At 31.9% G+C, this 12,045-nt stretch overlaps 1 protein-coding gene across 1 annotated transcript in view; it reads right to left on the reverse strand.

The window, feature by feature from the left end:
• The window catches only part of LOC128186545 (uncharacterized), a 66,179-nt gene that overhangs the window by 29,993 nt on the left and 24,141 nt on the right, over nucleotides 1–12,045 (reverse strand). Inside the window, exons 20-43 of the mRNA XM_052856368.1 lie at nucleotides 11,928–12,001; nucleotides 11,631–11,689; nucleotides 11,141–11,322; nucleotides 10,958–11,054; nucleotides 10,470–10,765; nucleotides 10,224–10,297; nucleotides 9,928–9,986; nucleotides 9,438–9,619; nucleotides 9,255–9,351; nucleotides 8,767–9,062; nucleotides 8,521–8,594; nucleotides 8,226–8,284; nucleotides 7,736–7,917; nucleotides 7,553–7,649; nucleotides 6,938–7,359; nucleotides 6,605–6,678; nucleotides 6,427–6,485; nucleotides 5,934–6,115; nucleotides 5,059–5,158; nucleotides 4,024–4,550; nucleotides 3,047–3,177; nucleotides 2,787–2,950; nucleotides 895–1,036; nucleotides 258–453 (exon numbers count right to left, since the gene is read on the reverse strand). Of these exons, the coding sequence (XP_052712328.1) occupies nucleotides 258–453; nucleotides 895–1,036; nucleotides 2,787–2,950; nucleotides 3,047–3,177; nucleotides 4,024–4,550; nucleotides 5,059–5,158; nucleotides 5,934–6,115; nucleotides 6,427–6,485; nucleotides 6,605–6,678; nucleotides 6,938–7,359; nucleotides 7,553–7,649; nucleotides 7,736–7,917; nucleotides 8,226–8,284; nucleotides 8,521–8,594; nucleotides 8,767–9,062; nucleotides 9,255–9,351; nucleotides 9,438–9,619; nucleotides 9,928–9,986; nucleotides 10,224–10,297; nucleotides 10,470–10,765; nucleotides 10,958–11,054; nucleotides 11,141–11,322; nucleotides 11,631–11,689; nucleotides 11,928–12,001 (3,825 nt within the window). The remainder of the gene's footprint in view (nucleotides 1–257; nucleotides 454–894; nucleotides 1,037–2,786; nucleotides 2,951–3,046; nucleotides 3,178–4,023; nucleotides 4,551–5,058; nucleotides 5,159–5,933; nucleotides 6,116–6,426; nucleotides 6,486–6,604; nucleotides 6,679–6,937; nucleotides 7,360–7,552; nucleotides 7,650–7,735; nucleotides 7,918–8,225; nucleotides 8,285–8,520; nucleotides 8,595–8,766; nucleotides 9,063–9,254; nucleotides 9,352–9,437; nucleotides 9,620–9,927; nucleotides 9,987–10,223; nucleotides 10,298–10,469; nucleotides 10,766–10,957; nucleotides 11,055–11,140; nucleotides 11,323–11,630; nucleotides 11,690–11,927; nucleotides 12,002–12,045) is intronic.

The raw sequence follows: 12,045 nt of genomic DNA on the forward strand, positions 1-12,045 counted from the left end.
ATCGTGTCTATGTTAATTTTTGTTTATTGCAATTATTCAAGTATACTAGTAAATACAACTATCATTGCGCAATTTTCAATAATTAATCCGAAATTCTTACTTCTGATTTTAAAACGCATGTTTTCTTACAACTGAGCATAGTTACGTAAGTACCTAAAGTTTACCCAACACGTCTCTTGGGTATTTTATACTTTGATTTTAAAGTATTCAGGCAAAACATCCACACTTTCAATTAACATGTATATTTGTTTTCGTACCAGTATTTCCGGGAATAGATGACATTCTAAATGCAGCATTTTGCCATGAATATGTATTTCTTCTAGATAATCCTTTGTATCTGTAACCAATTGAAACATGGCTTCCAGGTAGATTACTGACCCCAACGTCGAGATAATTCGTTACACTAAATAAATGCTGGCCATCCGATACAACGAGAACTTGGAAAGAGATTCTCTGAAAAATAGACAGCATTGTTTTCAAATATTTCTAATGGCTAAAATTCAGTTCAGATACTTCTTTGAATAGCTTAGATATATATGTGAACATCATTTCATTTCCTCCAAATCTCTACAAGGGTTAATCTTATTCATAACCATTCAGCATACCCCCTCCTTTACTACGCTTAGTATAAAAAAGAAACTTTTTAAAATATTGCCATATAAGAAAATGTTGGCTTTAAAAATGAAACAAAGTTCACAGTATAAAAAATAAATATGAAAAAAAAGTGTTAAGCCTTGCAACACAGTTTTTCATTGCGTCGCAATTGAAGATTTGGTTAAATTCTTGTTCTCAATATTTAGTAGATACGATTTAAGTTCAACAATATCATTACAGAATAATACAGAATGATAGAACAAATTGTGTACTTTAAAAACAATACTGCAATATTTATACCTTTGAACTGTCTGCATAAAACGCCATATTTTTCCATGTTGCTTTGAAAACGATTGAAGATTGGAATGTTTTAAAATCCTTGAATGTTTCTTGGATAATTCTGTCTACTTCATGTAAAGTCTTGCTATCAGCTGTATTTTCACTGTAAATAAAAAGAGTTACTAGTATAATATCTCAAAGAAAAATGAATGATTTTTTACTTAAATTTCGCTGTAATCATGTAGCGTTAAAATACCTGCTTATATTGTGAATAGATATGGCCCTCTAAACTGATTTGCAAGTCAAAAATAAAGAGGCTATAAAGTACCTTTTCCGTTATATTGGCAATATTCCAATGATGGGGGATGGGTTTCTGTTGCAATAGGTAGTTTTTATTGGGGGGGGGGGGGGGTGATTCCTAAGGGAAAGGGTTTTTATCATACAGCAAACATTTTACAACAATTTCAATAATACTTCTTTTTTTATGTACAGTGCAACTTTATCTTTACTACTATATTAAAATTATAGACTTGAATTTTTGGCTTTAATACCGAGAAATGGGAGGAGTACTGTCTATTGTTATATAGATTTTACAATCTTGATAAAATACAAATACGTGTAAAAGTTCATTAAAAAGCTGTTATGTATACTGTCATCAAAGAAAATAGATATAATAGAGATAACTCTAACTCAGTGCATTTAGTTTGAAAAACCCAGAGAGTTCCGAATGTCAAAAAAATTGAAGCAAGTAAAAAACGAGTAAAAAACGTAGGTGAATCAAAGTACTGAAGAACTCACGGGAGTTGATTTTGTCGATGTTTATTTATTTTAAAATTAATGATATGTTATTTTGCATGATAAGTACATGTAGTTTTTAATTTGAATTACGCACAATTTTATAATATGAATTTTTAGACTTTTTCGACAAGAATGTCGAGAAACCCCCATATGAATCATTTTAAATAATATTCAAAGATAAAATTAATTCAATCAAACTATGTATCAGTATAAGAAATATTTCTCGAAAATTGTATGGATCCAAGCAATATTGAACTCTAGTCTCGTTCAACCAAACGCTCGGCTGACACCGTAAATCTCCGAAAAGGATTTACGGAGACCGCCGAGCGTCGAGTTGAACGATACTATATTGAACCCTGGCGTAGGAATACATACGACTACAAAAAATATTTAAATTGTTTATACCATTTAAAATCTGACTATTTTCACGGTATTTATAAATAAGTTTCCTTGAAAAACGATGCTTTAGCATACATTATATCGAATTCATCAATTATTTTCAAGAACTAAGTCTTGTCAGCAGCAATGATTTGTGCTGAGGTCCAAACACTGTTTCACTTTCGGTTTGTCTGAGTAACTGCATAGGAGAGTCGATTAAAATCAACTCCTAAAAAATGCTGAATTCTTCATTAATATGGATAAAATTTATAGATAAAAGGTATTTACAGCCTCAAAATGGTTTGTTATGAATAACTTTACTGTTATTTTAATGCAACTTTCTCCATAATCGTTTCGGAGCGATTCTGCAATTTTTAGCTACATTACTGGTATATGGGAGACATTTTAACTGGCGAAGGCACTTGAGATACTGTTAGATTATTCTAACTTAGCAGAGTGTAGTGAAATTTATAGAATTATTGTGAACTTTTAGCTTTGTTATGTAAATGTCAACAATACGGTGTGCCGACGTATCTATTTCGTAAATTTTCGATATCATGCAATGCAAGTATAGTTGATATTAGATTAATTTGTATTACAATTAGGTGAAAAACATCTATTTGTTGTTATACAACCGAATATCATTATGACAAATTTCGAACTAAACATAGTTTCGTTGCATCGAAACAGGCATTTTCATACAACTTATATCTAAAGGAAATTAACATGCTCCAAACCTCTTGTAAACATTGTAGTAAACTGCTGAATCACTTCCATAAGTCATTAGGTCGGTCCAGTATGGACAGATAATTCTACGTTCTCTTAGTCTAAATGAAGTCATCTCTTCAATTGAAAAGCTATTATATATCTCTCCAAGTCCTATGATGCCATTTGTTCCAATCTGAGAAAAAAGAGTAACCGTGTTTTATCTTGTCATACCCACTCCTAATTCTCTTTTAAATCAGTTCTGTTAAGATCCTCAACCAAATGTACTCACGTAAACCTCGTGAAATCCACCCAATTGACCATTTCCAAATTGTAGCAATGTGGGAGATTGTAATGCTGGAGACGAACGATCATCGCCAGTCAACATAGAATCCCCAGCTACATCACCAAATGCTAGCGCATCTGAATTAAATATTTTTTGTAAATAAGCATGAAAATAGATGTTGAATCACTAATAAAAAGAACTGCGAACGCTAACGCCCGTTTCCCGCCTACATTGTACATCCAAATATTTCGAAATTTCTGTCAGATATTCAAAAACTAGTTTTCTGCTAAAAGGTATAAACAAATCCTAATTAATTTTTTATCAAAAAACCTTTGTTATCATTTTTTTTATTTTTAAACAAAAGTTTTGCTAATGCGGGGTCTTAAATTTTTTTATTGAAATCGGTCTCTATGAGTGAGGAAAATATTATTTAGCGGCCAATATGTGCATAAAAACTTAATGATAACATATTTACGATATATATTAAAGTAAAAATTCATTTCAAATTATATCTGTTAATTATATTTCGAAAATTTACAGAGCAAAATTCTTTTTTGAATGTATTTCGCTCTGTGGACATATGCCCCCCCCCCCCCCCCCGTTAAACAACAAACCCTTTGGTAAATATATGCTAAATAACAATAATTAAAACCCCCTCGAAAGGAATTTTTGTTTCACGGGGGGGGGGGGGGGTGGTTAAAAACGTTTCCGTTTTCCGTTATTTTCTATTATAAAATGAGCTATTTTAAAAATATACATAAATGTTTACATTATTATATAAAAAAAACTTTGATTAGACAACTTTCAAAAAATGACTTTTAGTTAGGCGGCTAGACAATGCTATCGTTCGCAGTCCTTTCAATATCTTACATAAACCAAAACTCTTATTCATGACCATATGTATACATGTACATACTAAAACATAATAACATTGACCTTCTAGTTTTTTTTTTATTTTAAGCATGTAATTGATAACTGCATACTATTTATTGGTGGCACCACTGTTGTTGGCTCAGCTGTTGTCGTGGTGGTAGCTTCTGTTGTGGTTGTGGTAATTTCCACTGTGGTGGTAGTAGCTTCTGTTGTTGTTGGTGCTGTCGGTACCTCTGTGGTGGTAGTGGTTTCTATTGTTGTTGTTGTTGTCGGTACCTCTGTGGTGGTAGTGGTTTCTATTGTTGTTGTTGTTGTCGGTACCTCTGTGGTGGTAGTGGTTTCTATTGTTGTTGTTGTTGTTGTCGGTACCTCTGTGGTGGTAGTTGTTTCTATTGTTGTTGTTGTCGGTACCTCTGTGGTGGTAGTGGTTTCTATTATTGTTGTTGTCGGAAGTTCTGTGGTTGTTGTCGTTTCTATCGTTGTTGTGGTAGGTTCTGTTGTAGTGGTAGTTGTCGACTCTGATGTCACAGTAGTTTGTTCGGTTGTAGTGGTGGATTCCATTGTCGTACTGGGCGTTTCTGTCGTTGTTGTTGTTTCCGTTGTAGTTGTAGTGCTAGGTTGCTCTGAGGTTTTATTTCTAGGTAACATATTCAACAATTCAAACTATGAATTTTTGAAGCCTAATATTTCATCAAAAAAATGCCAATGGAGAATTTTAGCTAGAACCAATAAATTTTTATCGTCATTTTTCTGGTCACTTTTGAATAATTTGGAACCAACATTGTACCTCTTTGGATACGGGTATACACTTTATGAGAATATGTTCTTCTCACAATATAATCAAAGATTGGTTGATATATTCTAATCGCTAAATAATAAGAAAGTTTTCTCCCAAAATCTAGAAAGAATAACATAGCCCCTACTGCTACAGTCATACTTACATGGCACAGTCATATCTTATTGTCTTTGATTACACCGAAAGAGCAATGAGTAAAAATTTGTTTATATCATTCACGTTTACACTTTTTATACATAATACTGAGATTAAAATATGTTAATTATCGATATCGATATCTTATTACAATGTAGCTGCTCATTGTAAATAACCAAAACATTTATACATTCATATTTCAAAATTAACTTACACACAACTAATACTGTTTCCATTTACTGTACAGATCATATATGAAGGACATGGTTGGAGCGCAGTAAAGATGGTACAGTTGTCCATATCTCTTGTTATGCCTGGAAGATTTAAATGCTATTAGCAAATCAAATCCTATTTGAAATAAAGTACAGCAAGACAACAATCAAGAGTTAATTTCCCAAAGGTATACATATGTGCTCGTCAACCATGATTGTATCATTTCAAAGTGTAATAACATATCCTTGATTGGACATTCTTTTGGTGTCCCAGAGTAGGTCAGCAATTAATTGATTCCCAAGATGTCTAGGGAAAATATATATACATCTTCTCAAATGTGAAACATAGATTAATCAAATCATTAATGGCAAAATTATATATCTTATGATAAAAACAGTGTCTGGTTAAATTTTCGATGAAAATAGTTTATTGCTTGAATTCTGTCTTGACATGTTGACGTATCGATGTTATTTTATATGAATTTATACATATGGGTTCGAAATCCATCTATTCTTAATTATATATAATGTTATGTGCTTTTAACAAGATGTGTTAGATGTTTAACTTGCAAAGGAAAACGAAAATCTAAATACAAAGCTAGACTTCTTTATTTTTCAGTATTTACAAACTACATGTATGTCATCGAGTCATCGAGTACACGATTGCTCGAACACTTCAAGATAGTGTATCTTAAAAAATACATGGGTTTCCGTTCAAGTTATAAACTTCATTATTTGAAACAGTAAGGTACAGGCAACGATAATAAATTTTTGGTTTTATTTTTAGTTTCTGTGCTTTAAACGTAATAAATAATCTAGAAAATTTAAAACCAGATGCTATTACATTAATAAAATATCAAAAGCACGAATCACTTACTTTGTGTGGCTCCATAATTGTCTGTCACACTCACTTCGTCTACTGGAAATGTTTGGTTCATGTAGGAGATTTGCAATTCCAAGGATAGGAAGCGGAAAACTATGTTTGTTATGTCTGCCTGTGCCTGGTCGGCGGACGACAAATCCACAAATACATCATATTCGACAATGATACTGCCAGACCTACATTTTAAAGGATTACGAACAGAATAAACCCATATTTTTTATTCCTTAAAGCGTTTTCCTTTATGGTTGCTTTATTTTTTCTTTTGTGTGCGTGATGGTGTGTTGGATTTCAATCAACTCTAAGCAAAAATGACTAAGAAAAAATAGCGCAGTTTATTTTAGCTTTAAACCTAATTAGTAACGCATGTATATCAAGTAAAAAAATGTTTTATTATGCGCTTTTATATCTTTAAACATTAATGCCTAAAAGATATTAGAATCTGGAAGGTATTTCATGCATTTCAATAACAGTATAATTATAAACCTACCTTACATCTTTCACTTCTACTCTTTTAAATCCACTTACACCGTTATATATTTGTGTGAGCTAAAAAAAGCAACATATAACAAAATAAGTTTATAGAAAAATATTTTAAGTTGATCTCAAAATAATTGTGAAACACTCAAAATAGTGTCTTGTTAAAGGAACAATTAAACATTTCTTACCGAACTATTCATATCTTCTTTAACAGATGTTGAGTTAGTTCCATTGAACTTTATACTGCTTGAAAATCTGGTCTCTAAAAATAAAGAATTAATAAGGATTTACACTCCTTTATTAACAATGAGGCTAGGTAAAAGATACACACAATAAATGATTAAACTTTTGACTGTTTTTTTTTAACAATGAACTTAATTTCAACATTACATTTCCCCCAAATCTGTATGCCATCCAACAATAACAATACATGTAAGTCATTAATATGTTAATTGCTTCCAGATATATATATATGTCTTGTAATTATAAGTTTGAAATGAAGAAACACTTTATGAGTTTACCAATTGATGTGGTAATAGTGGTAGTTATAGTCGATGATACTGTTGTAGTAGTTGTTGGTTCTGTTGTAGTCGTTGTTGGTTCTGTTGTAGAAGTTGTTGGTTCTGTTGTAGTTGTTGTTGTTTCTGTTATAGTCGTTGTTGGTTCTGTTGTAGTCGTTGTTGGTTCTGTTGTAGTAGTTGTTGGTTCTGTTGTAGTGGTTGTTAGTTCTGTTGTTGTGGTAGTTGGTTCTGATATAGTGGTTGTTTGTTCTGTTGTAGTGGTTGGTGGTTCTGTTGTTGAAGTGGTTGGTGGCTCTGTTGAAGTGGTTGGTGGCTCTGTTGAAGTGGTTGGTGGATCTGTTGTAGTTGTAGTTGTTGGTGGCTCTGTTGTAGTTGTTGTATATGTTACTGAGCTTGTCATATCTGTTGTGGTTGTTACATGCCTGAAATTTAAGTTAGAATTGATAATATAAAATATTAGTTGCTAAGTTTTGAGCAAACTTGATATAAAATTATATTTATTATGCACATCGTATTTTCGTTATGCATTTTAAATCAACGATCTTAGATCGCTATACACCATTGTTTTCACGTTTCAATTATTTTTTGATGAAGTTTGTTTTTTTTTTTACTTACATGCATTGTGGGTCTTCCCCTACTGCCACACAAACTCCAAATGAACATTCGTTGATACTGATGAATATGGCACAGATGTCAACAGAAGAGTTGAACGCTAAACAAAAATTCAATGTTTAAGATTAATCTGATAATTTCATTCCGCAATAATGATTTTAAAAACAATTAAACATTGCTCCTTACTTGTGTTTTGTCCATTCCTGCTAGTAATTGTCAACTCCTCCACAGAGTAATTTTGGCCATTGTAAGGGACTTTAACTACACCTGTCAGTAACTGTCGATAGATTTTTGCCAGGTCACGCTGTGCTTCTTCTTCCGATGATAACGCAACAATGACGTTGAAATCAGTAACAATACTTCCGTTTCTGACATAAAGATAATGATACCTAAAGCATTGATATCTTTCAAACTGTTGTTTTAGTTTCATGCATGTTGAATGTAATTTCAATTCTAATGATAATTCTTGTTGGTAATTCTAGATTAAATGATCAATAAGTGGCAGCTTAGAGTTTAATAATTTTTGTAATTTGTAAGCAATACAGATTCATAAGAGGGATAAACATCAGTTACTACTTAATGTGAATCTTTGATCATTATTCTTAGAATTTGAGTTAAATGATATTGTAGGATTTCGTAGTGAATCACACATTTTTATCAAAACTCTTATACTTACATTACATTAATTACGTCAACACGTAAAAATCCCGTGGTGCTACTGAATACCGTTGTAAACTACAACAAAATAAATGAATATTTATTAATTGAAAACAGAGAAGATTCGTAATTTTTTCAATATTAAACGTTATTTTTGGTGTCATAAGCCATTGTTTACAAATTGAAGCATATCCTTTATTGTTTGCTTCTGATTGAACAAAACTTCCCGATAAACATTATTTCAAAGGACTAAAAAATACAGGTAAATGCAGTTTTTTCTTTCATGATATAAGATAAATAAAAAAATGAAGTACCGCTGTCTCCATATCAGCCTCTTGTGTTGTCGTAAAAGCATACACTGCATCGATTTTTACAATTGCTTTAAAACCTACAAGAAAACTCTGTGTTTTAAAAATCTAAAATTATTGTACATTAAACTAAATTAAGCATTTCATTAGAATGTGACAATAAGGAACATTTTGTTAAATGCATTTTATTCTTTTTACTTAATTTTTTGGATAACTTATTATTTCAAACGTGATGTTTTATGCATGTCGTACTTGTGTTTGGTGGTTTTGTTGTAGTGGTTGGTGGTTCTGTTGTTGAAGTGGATGGAGGGTCTGTTGTTGTAGTGGTTGGTGGCTCTGTTGTTGTAGTGGTTGGTGGCTCTGTTGAAGTAGTTGGTGGCTCTGTTGAGGTAGTTGGTGGCTCTGTTGAAGTGGTTGGTGGCTCTGTTGTTGTAGTTGTTGGTGTGTCTGTTGTAGTGGTTGGTGGCTCTGTTGTAGTTGTCGGTGGCTCTGTTGTAGTTGTAGTATATGTTACCGAGTTTGTCATATCTGTTGTGGTTGTTATATTCCTGAAAGTTTAGTTAGAATTGATAATATAAATATTAATTGCTAAATTTTGAACAACCTTGATTAATTATTACATATATTATGCACATCGTATTTGCGTTATTCATTTTAAATCAACGATCTTAGATCGCTATACACCATTGTTTTCACGTTTCAATTATTTTTTGATGAAGTTTGTTTTTTTTTTTACTTACATGCATTGTGGGTCTTCCCCTACTGCCACACAAACTCCAAATGAACATTCGTTGATACTGATGAATATGGCACAGATGTCAACAGAAGAGTTGAACGCTAAACAAAAATTCAATGTTTAAGATTAATCTGATAATTTCATTCCGCAATAATGATTTTAAAAACAATTAAACATTGCTCCTTACTTGTGTTTTGTCCATTCCTGCTAGTAATTGTCAACTCCTCCACAGAGTAATTTTGGCCATTGTAAGGGACTTTAACTACACCTGTCAGTAACTGTCGATAGATTTTTGCCAGGTCACGCTGTGCTTCTTCTTCCGATGATAACGCAACAATGACGTTGAAATCAGTAACAATACTTCCGTTTCTGACATAAAGATAATGATACCTAAAGCATTGATATCTTTCAAACTGTTGTTTTAGTTTCATGCATGTTGAATGTAATTTCAATTCTAATGATAATTCTTGTTGGCAATTCTAGATTAAATGATCAATAAGTGGCAGCTTAGAGTTTAATAATTTTTGTAATTTGTAAGCAATACAGATTCATAAGAGGGATAAAGATCAGTTACTACTTAATGTGAATCTTTGATTATTATTCTTAGAATTTGAGTTAAATGATATTGTAGGATTTCGTAGTGAATCACGCATTTTTATCAAACCTCTTATACTTACATTACATTAATTACGTCAACACGTAAAAATCCCGTGGTGCTACTGAATACCGTTGTAAACTACAACAAAATAAATGAATATTTATTAATTGAAAACAGAGAAGATTCGTAATTTTTTCAATATTAAACGTTATTTTTGGTGTCATAAGCCATTGTTTACAAATTGAAGCATATCCTTTATTGTTTGCTTCTGATTGAACAAAACTTCCCGATAAACATTATTTCAAAGGACTAAAAAATACAGGTAAATGCAGTTTTTTCTTTCATGATGTAAGATAAATAAAAAAAATGAAGTACCGCTGTCTCCATATCAGCCTCGGGGGTTGTCGTAAAAGCATACACTGCATCGATTTTTACAATTGCTTTAAAACCTACAAGAAAACTCTGTGTTTTAAAAATCTAAAATTATTGTACATTAAACTAAATTAAGCATTTCATTAGAATGTGACAATAAGGAACATTTTGTTAAATGCATTTTATTCTTTTTACTTAATTTTTTGGATAACTTATTATTTCAAACGTGATGTTTTATGCATGTCGTACTTGTGTTTGGTGGTTTTGTTGTAGTGGTTGGTGGTTCTGTTGTTGAAGTGGATGGAGGGTCTGTTGTTGTAGTGGTTGGTGGCTCTGTTGTTGTAGTGGTTGGTGGCTCTGTTGAAGTAGTTGGTGGCTCTGTTGAGGTAGTTGGTGGCTCTGTTGAAGTGGTTGGTGGCTCTGTTGTTGTAGTTGTTGGTGTGTCTGTTGTAGTGGTTGGTGGCTCTGTTGTAGTTGTCGGTGGCTCTGTTGTAGTTGTAGTATATGTTACCGAGTTTGTCATATCTGTTGTGGTTGTTATATTCCTGAAAGTTTAGTTAGAATTGATAATATAAATATTAATTGCTAAATTTTGAACAACCTTGATTAATTATTACATATATTATGCACATCGTATTTGCGTTATTCATTTTAAATCAACGATCTTAGATCGCTATACACCATTGTTTTCACGTTTCAATTATTTTTTGATGAAGTTTGTTTTTTTTTTTACTTACATGCATTGTGGGTCTTCCCCTACTGCCACACAAACTCCAAATGAACATTCGTTGATACTGATGAATATGGCACAGATGTCAACAGAAGAGTTGAACGCTAAACAAAAATTCAATGTTTAAGATTAATCTGATAATTTCATTCCGCAATAATGATTTTAAAAACAATTAAACATTGCTCCTTACTTGTGTTTTGTCCATTCCTGCTAGTAATTGTCAACTCCTCCACAGAGTAATTTTGGCCATTGTAAGGGACTTTAACTACACCTGTCAGTAACTGTCGATAGATTTTTGCCAGGTCACGCTGTGCTTCTTCTTCCGATGATAACGCAACAATGACGTTGAAATCAGTAACAATACTTCCGTTTCTGACATAAAGATAATGATACCTAAAGCATTGATATCTTTCAAACTGTTGTTTTAGTTTCATGCATGTTGAATGTAATTTCAATTCTAATGATAATTCTTGTTGGCAATTCTAGATTAAATGATCAATAAGTGGCAGCTTAGAGTTTAATAATTTTTGTAATTTGTAAGCAATACAGATTCATAAGAGGGATAAACATCAGTTACTACTTAATGTGAATCTTTGATTATTATTCTTAGAATTTGAGTTGAATGATATTGTAGGATTTCGTAGTGAATCACGCATTTTTATCAAACCTCTTATACTTACATTACATTAATTACGTCAACACGTAAAAATCCCGTGGTGCTACTGAATACCGTTGTAAACTACAACAAAATAAATGAATATTTATTAATTGAAAACAGAGAAGATTCGTAATTTTTTCAATATTAAACGTTATTTTTGGTGTCATAAGCCATTGTTTACAAATTGAAGCATATCCTTTATTGTTTGCTTCTGATTGAACAAAACTTCCCGATAAAAATTATTTCAAAGGACTAAAAAATACAGGTAAATGCAGTTTTTTCTTTCATGATATAAGATAAATAAAAAAAAATGAAGTACCGCTGTCTCCATATCAGCCTCGGGGGTTGTCGTAAAAGCATACACTGCATCGATTTTTACAATTGCTTTAAAACCTACAAGAAAACTCTGTGTTTTAAAAATCTAAAATTATTGTACA

The sequence above is a fragment of the Crassostrea angulata genome, chromosome 1, assembly GCF_025612915.1.
Source record: "Crassostrea angulata isolate pt1a10 chromosome 1, ASM2561291v2, whole genome shotgun sequence".
In the NCBI taxonomy this organism is placed as follows: domain Eukaryota; kingdom Metazoa; phylum Mollusca; class Bivalvia; order Ostreida; family Ostreidae; genus Magallana; species Magallana angulata.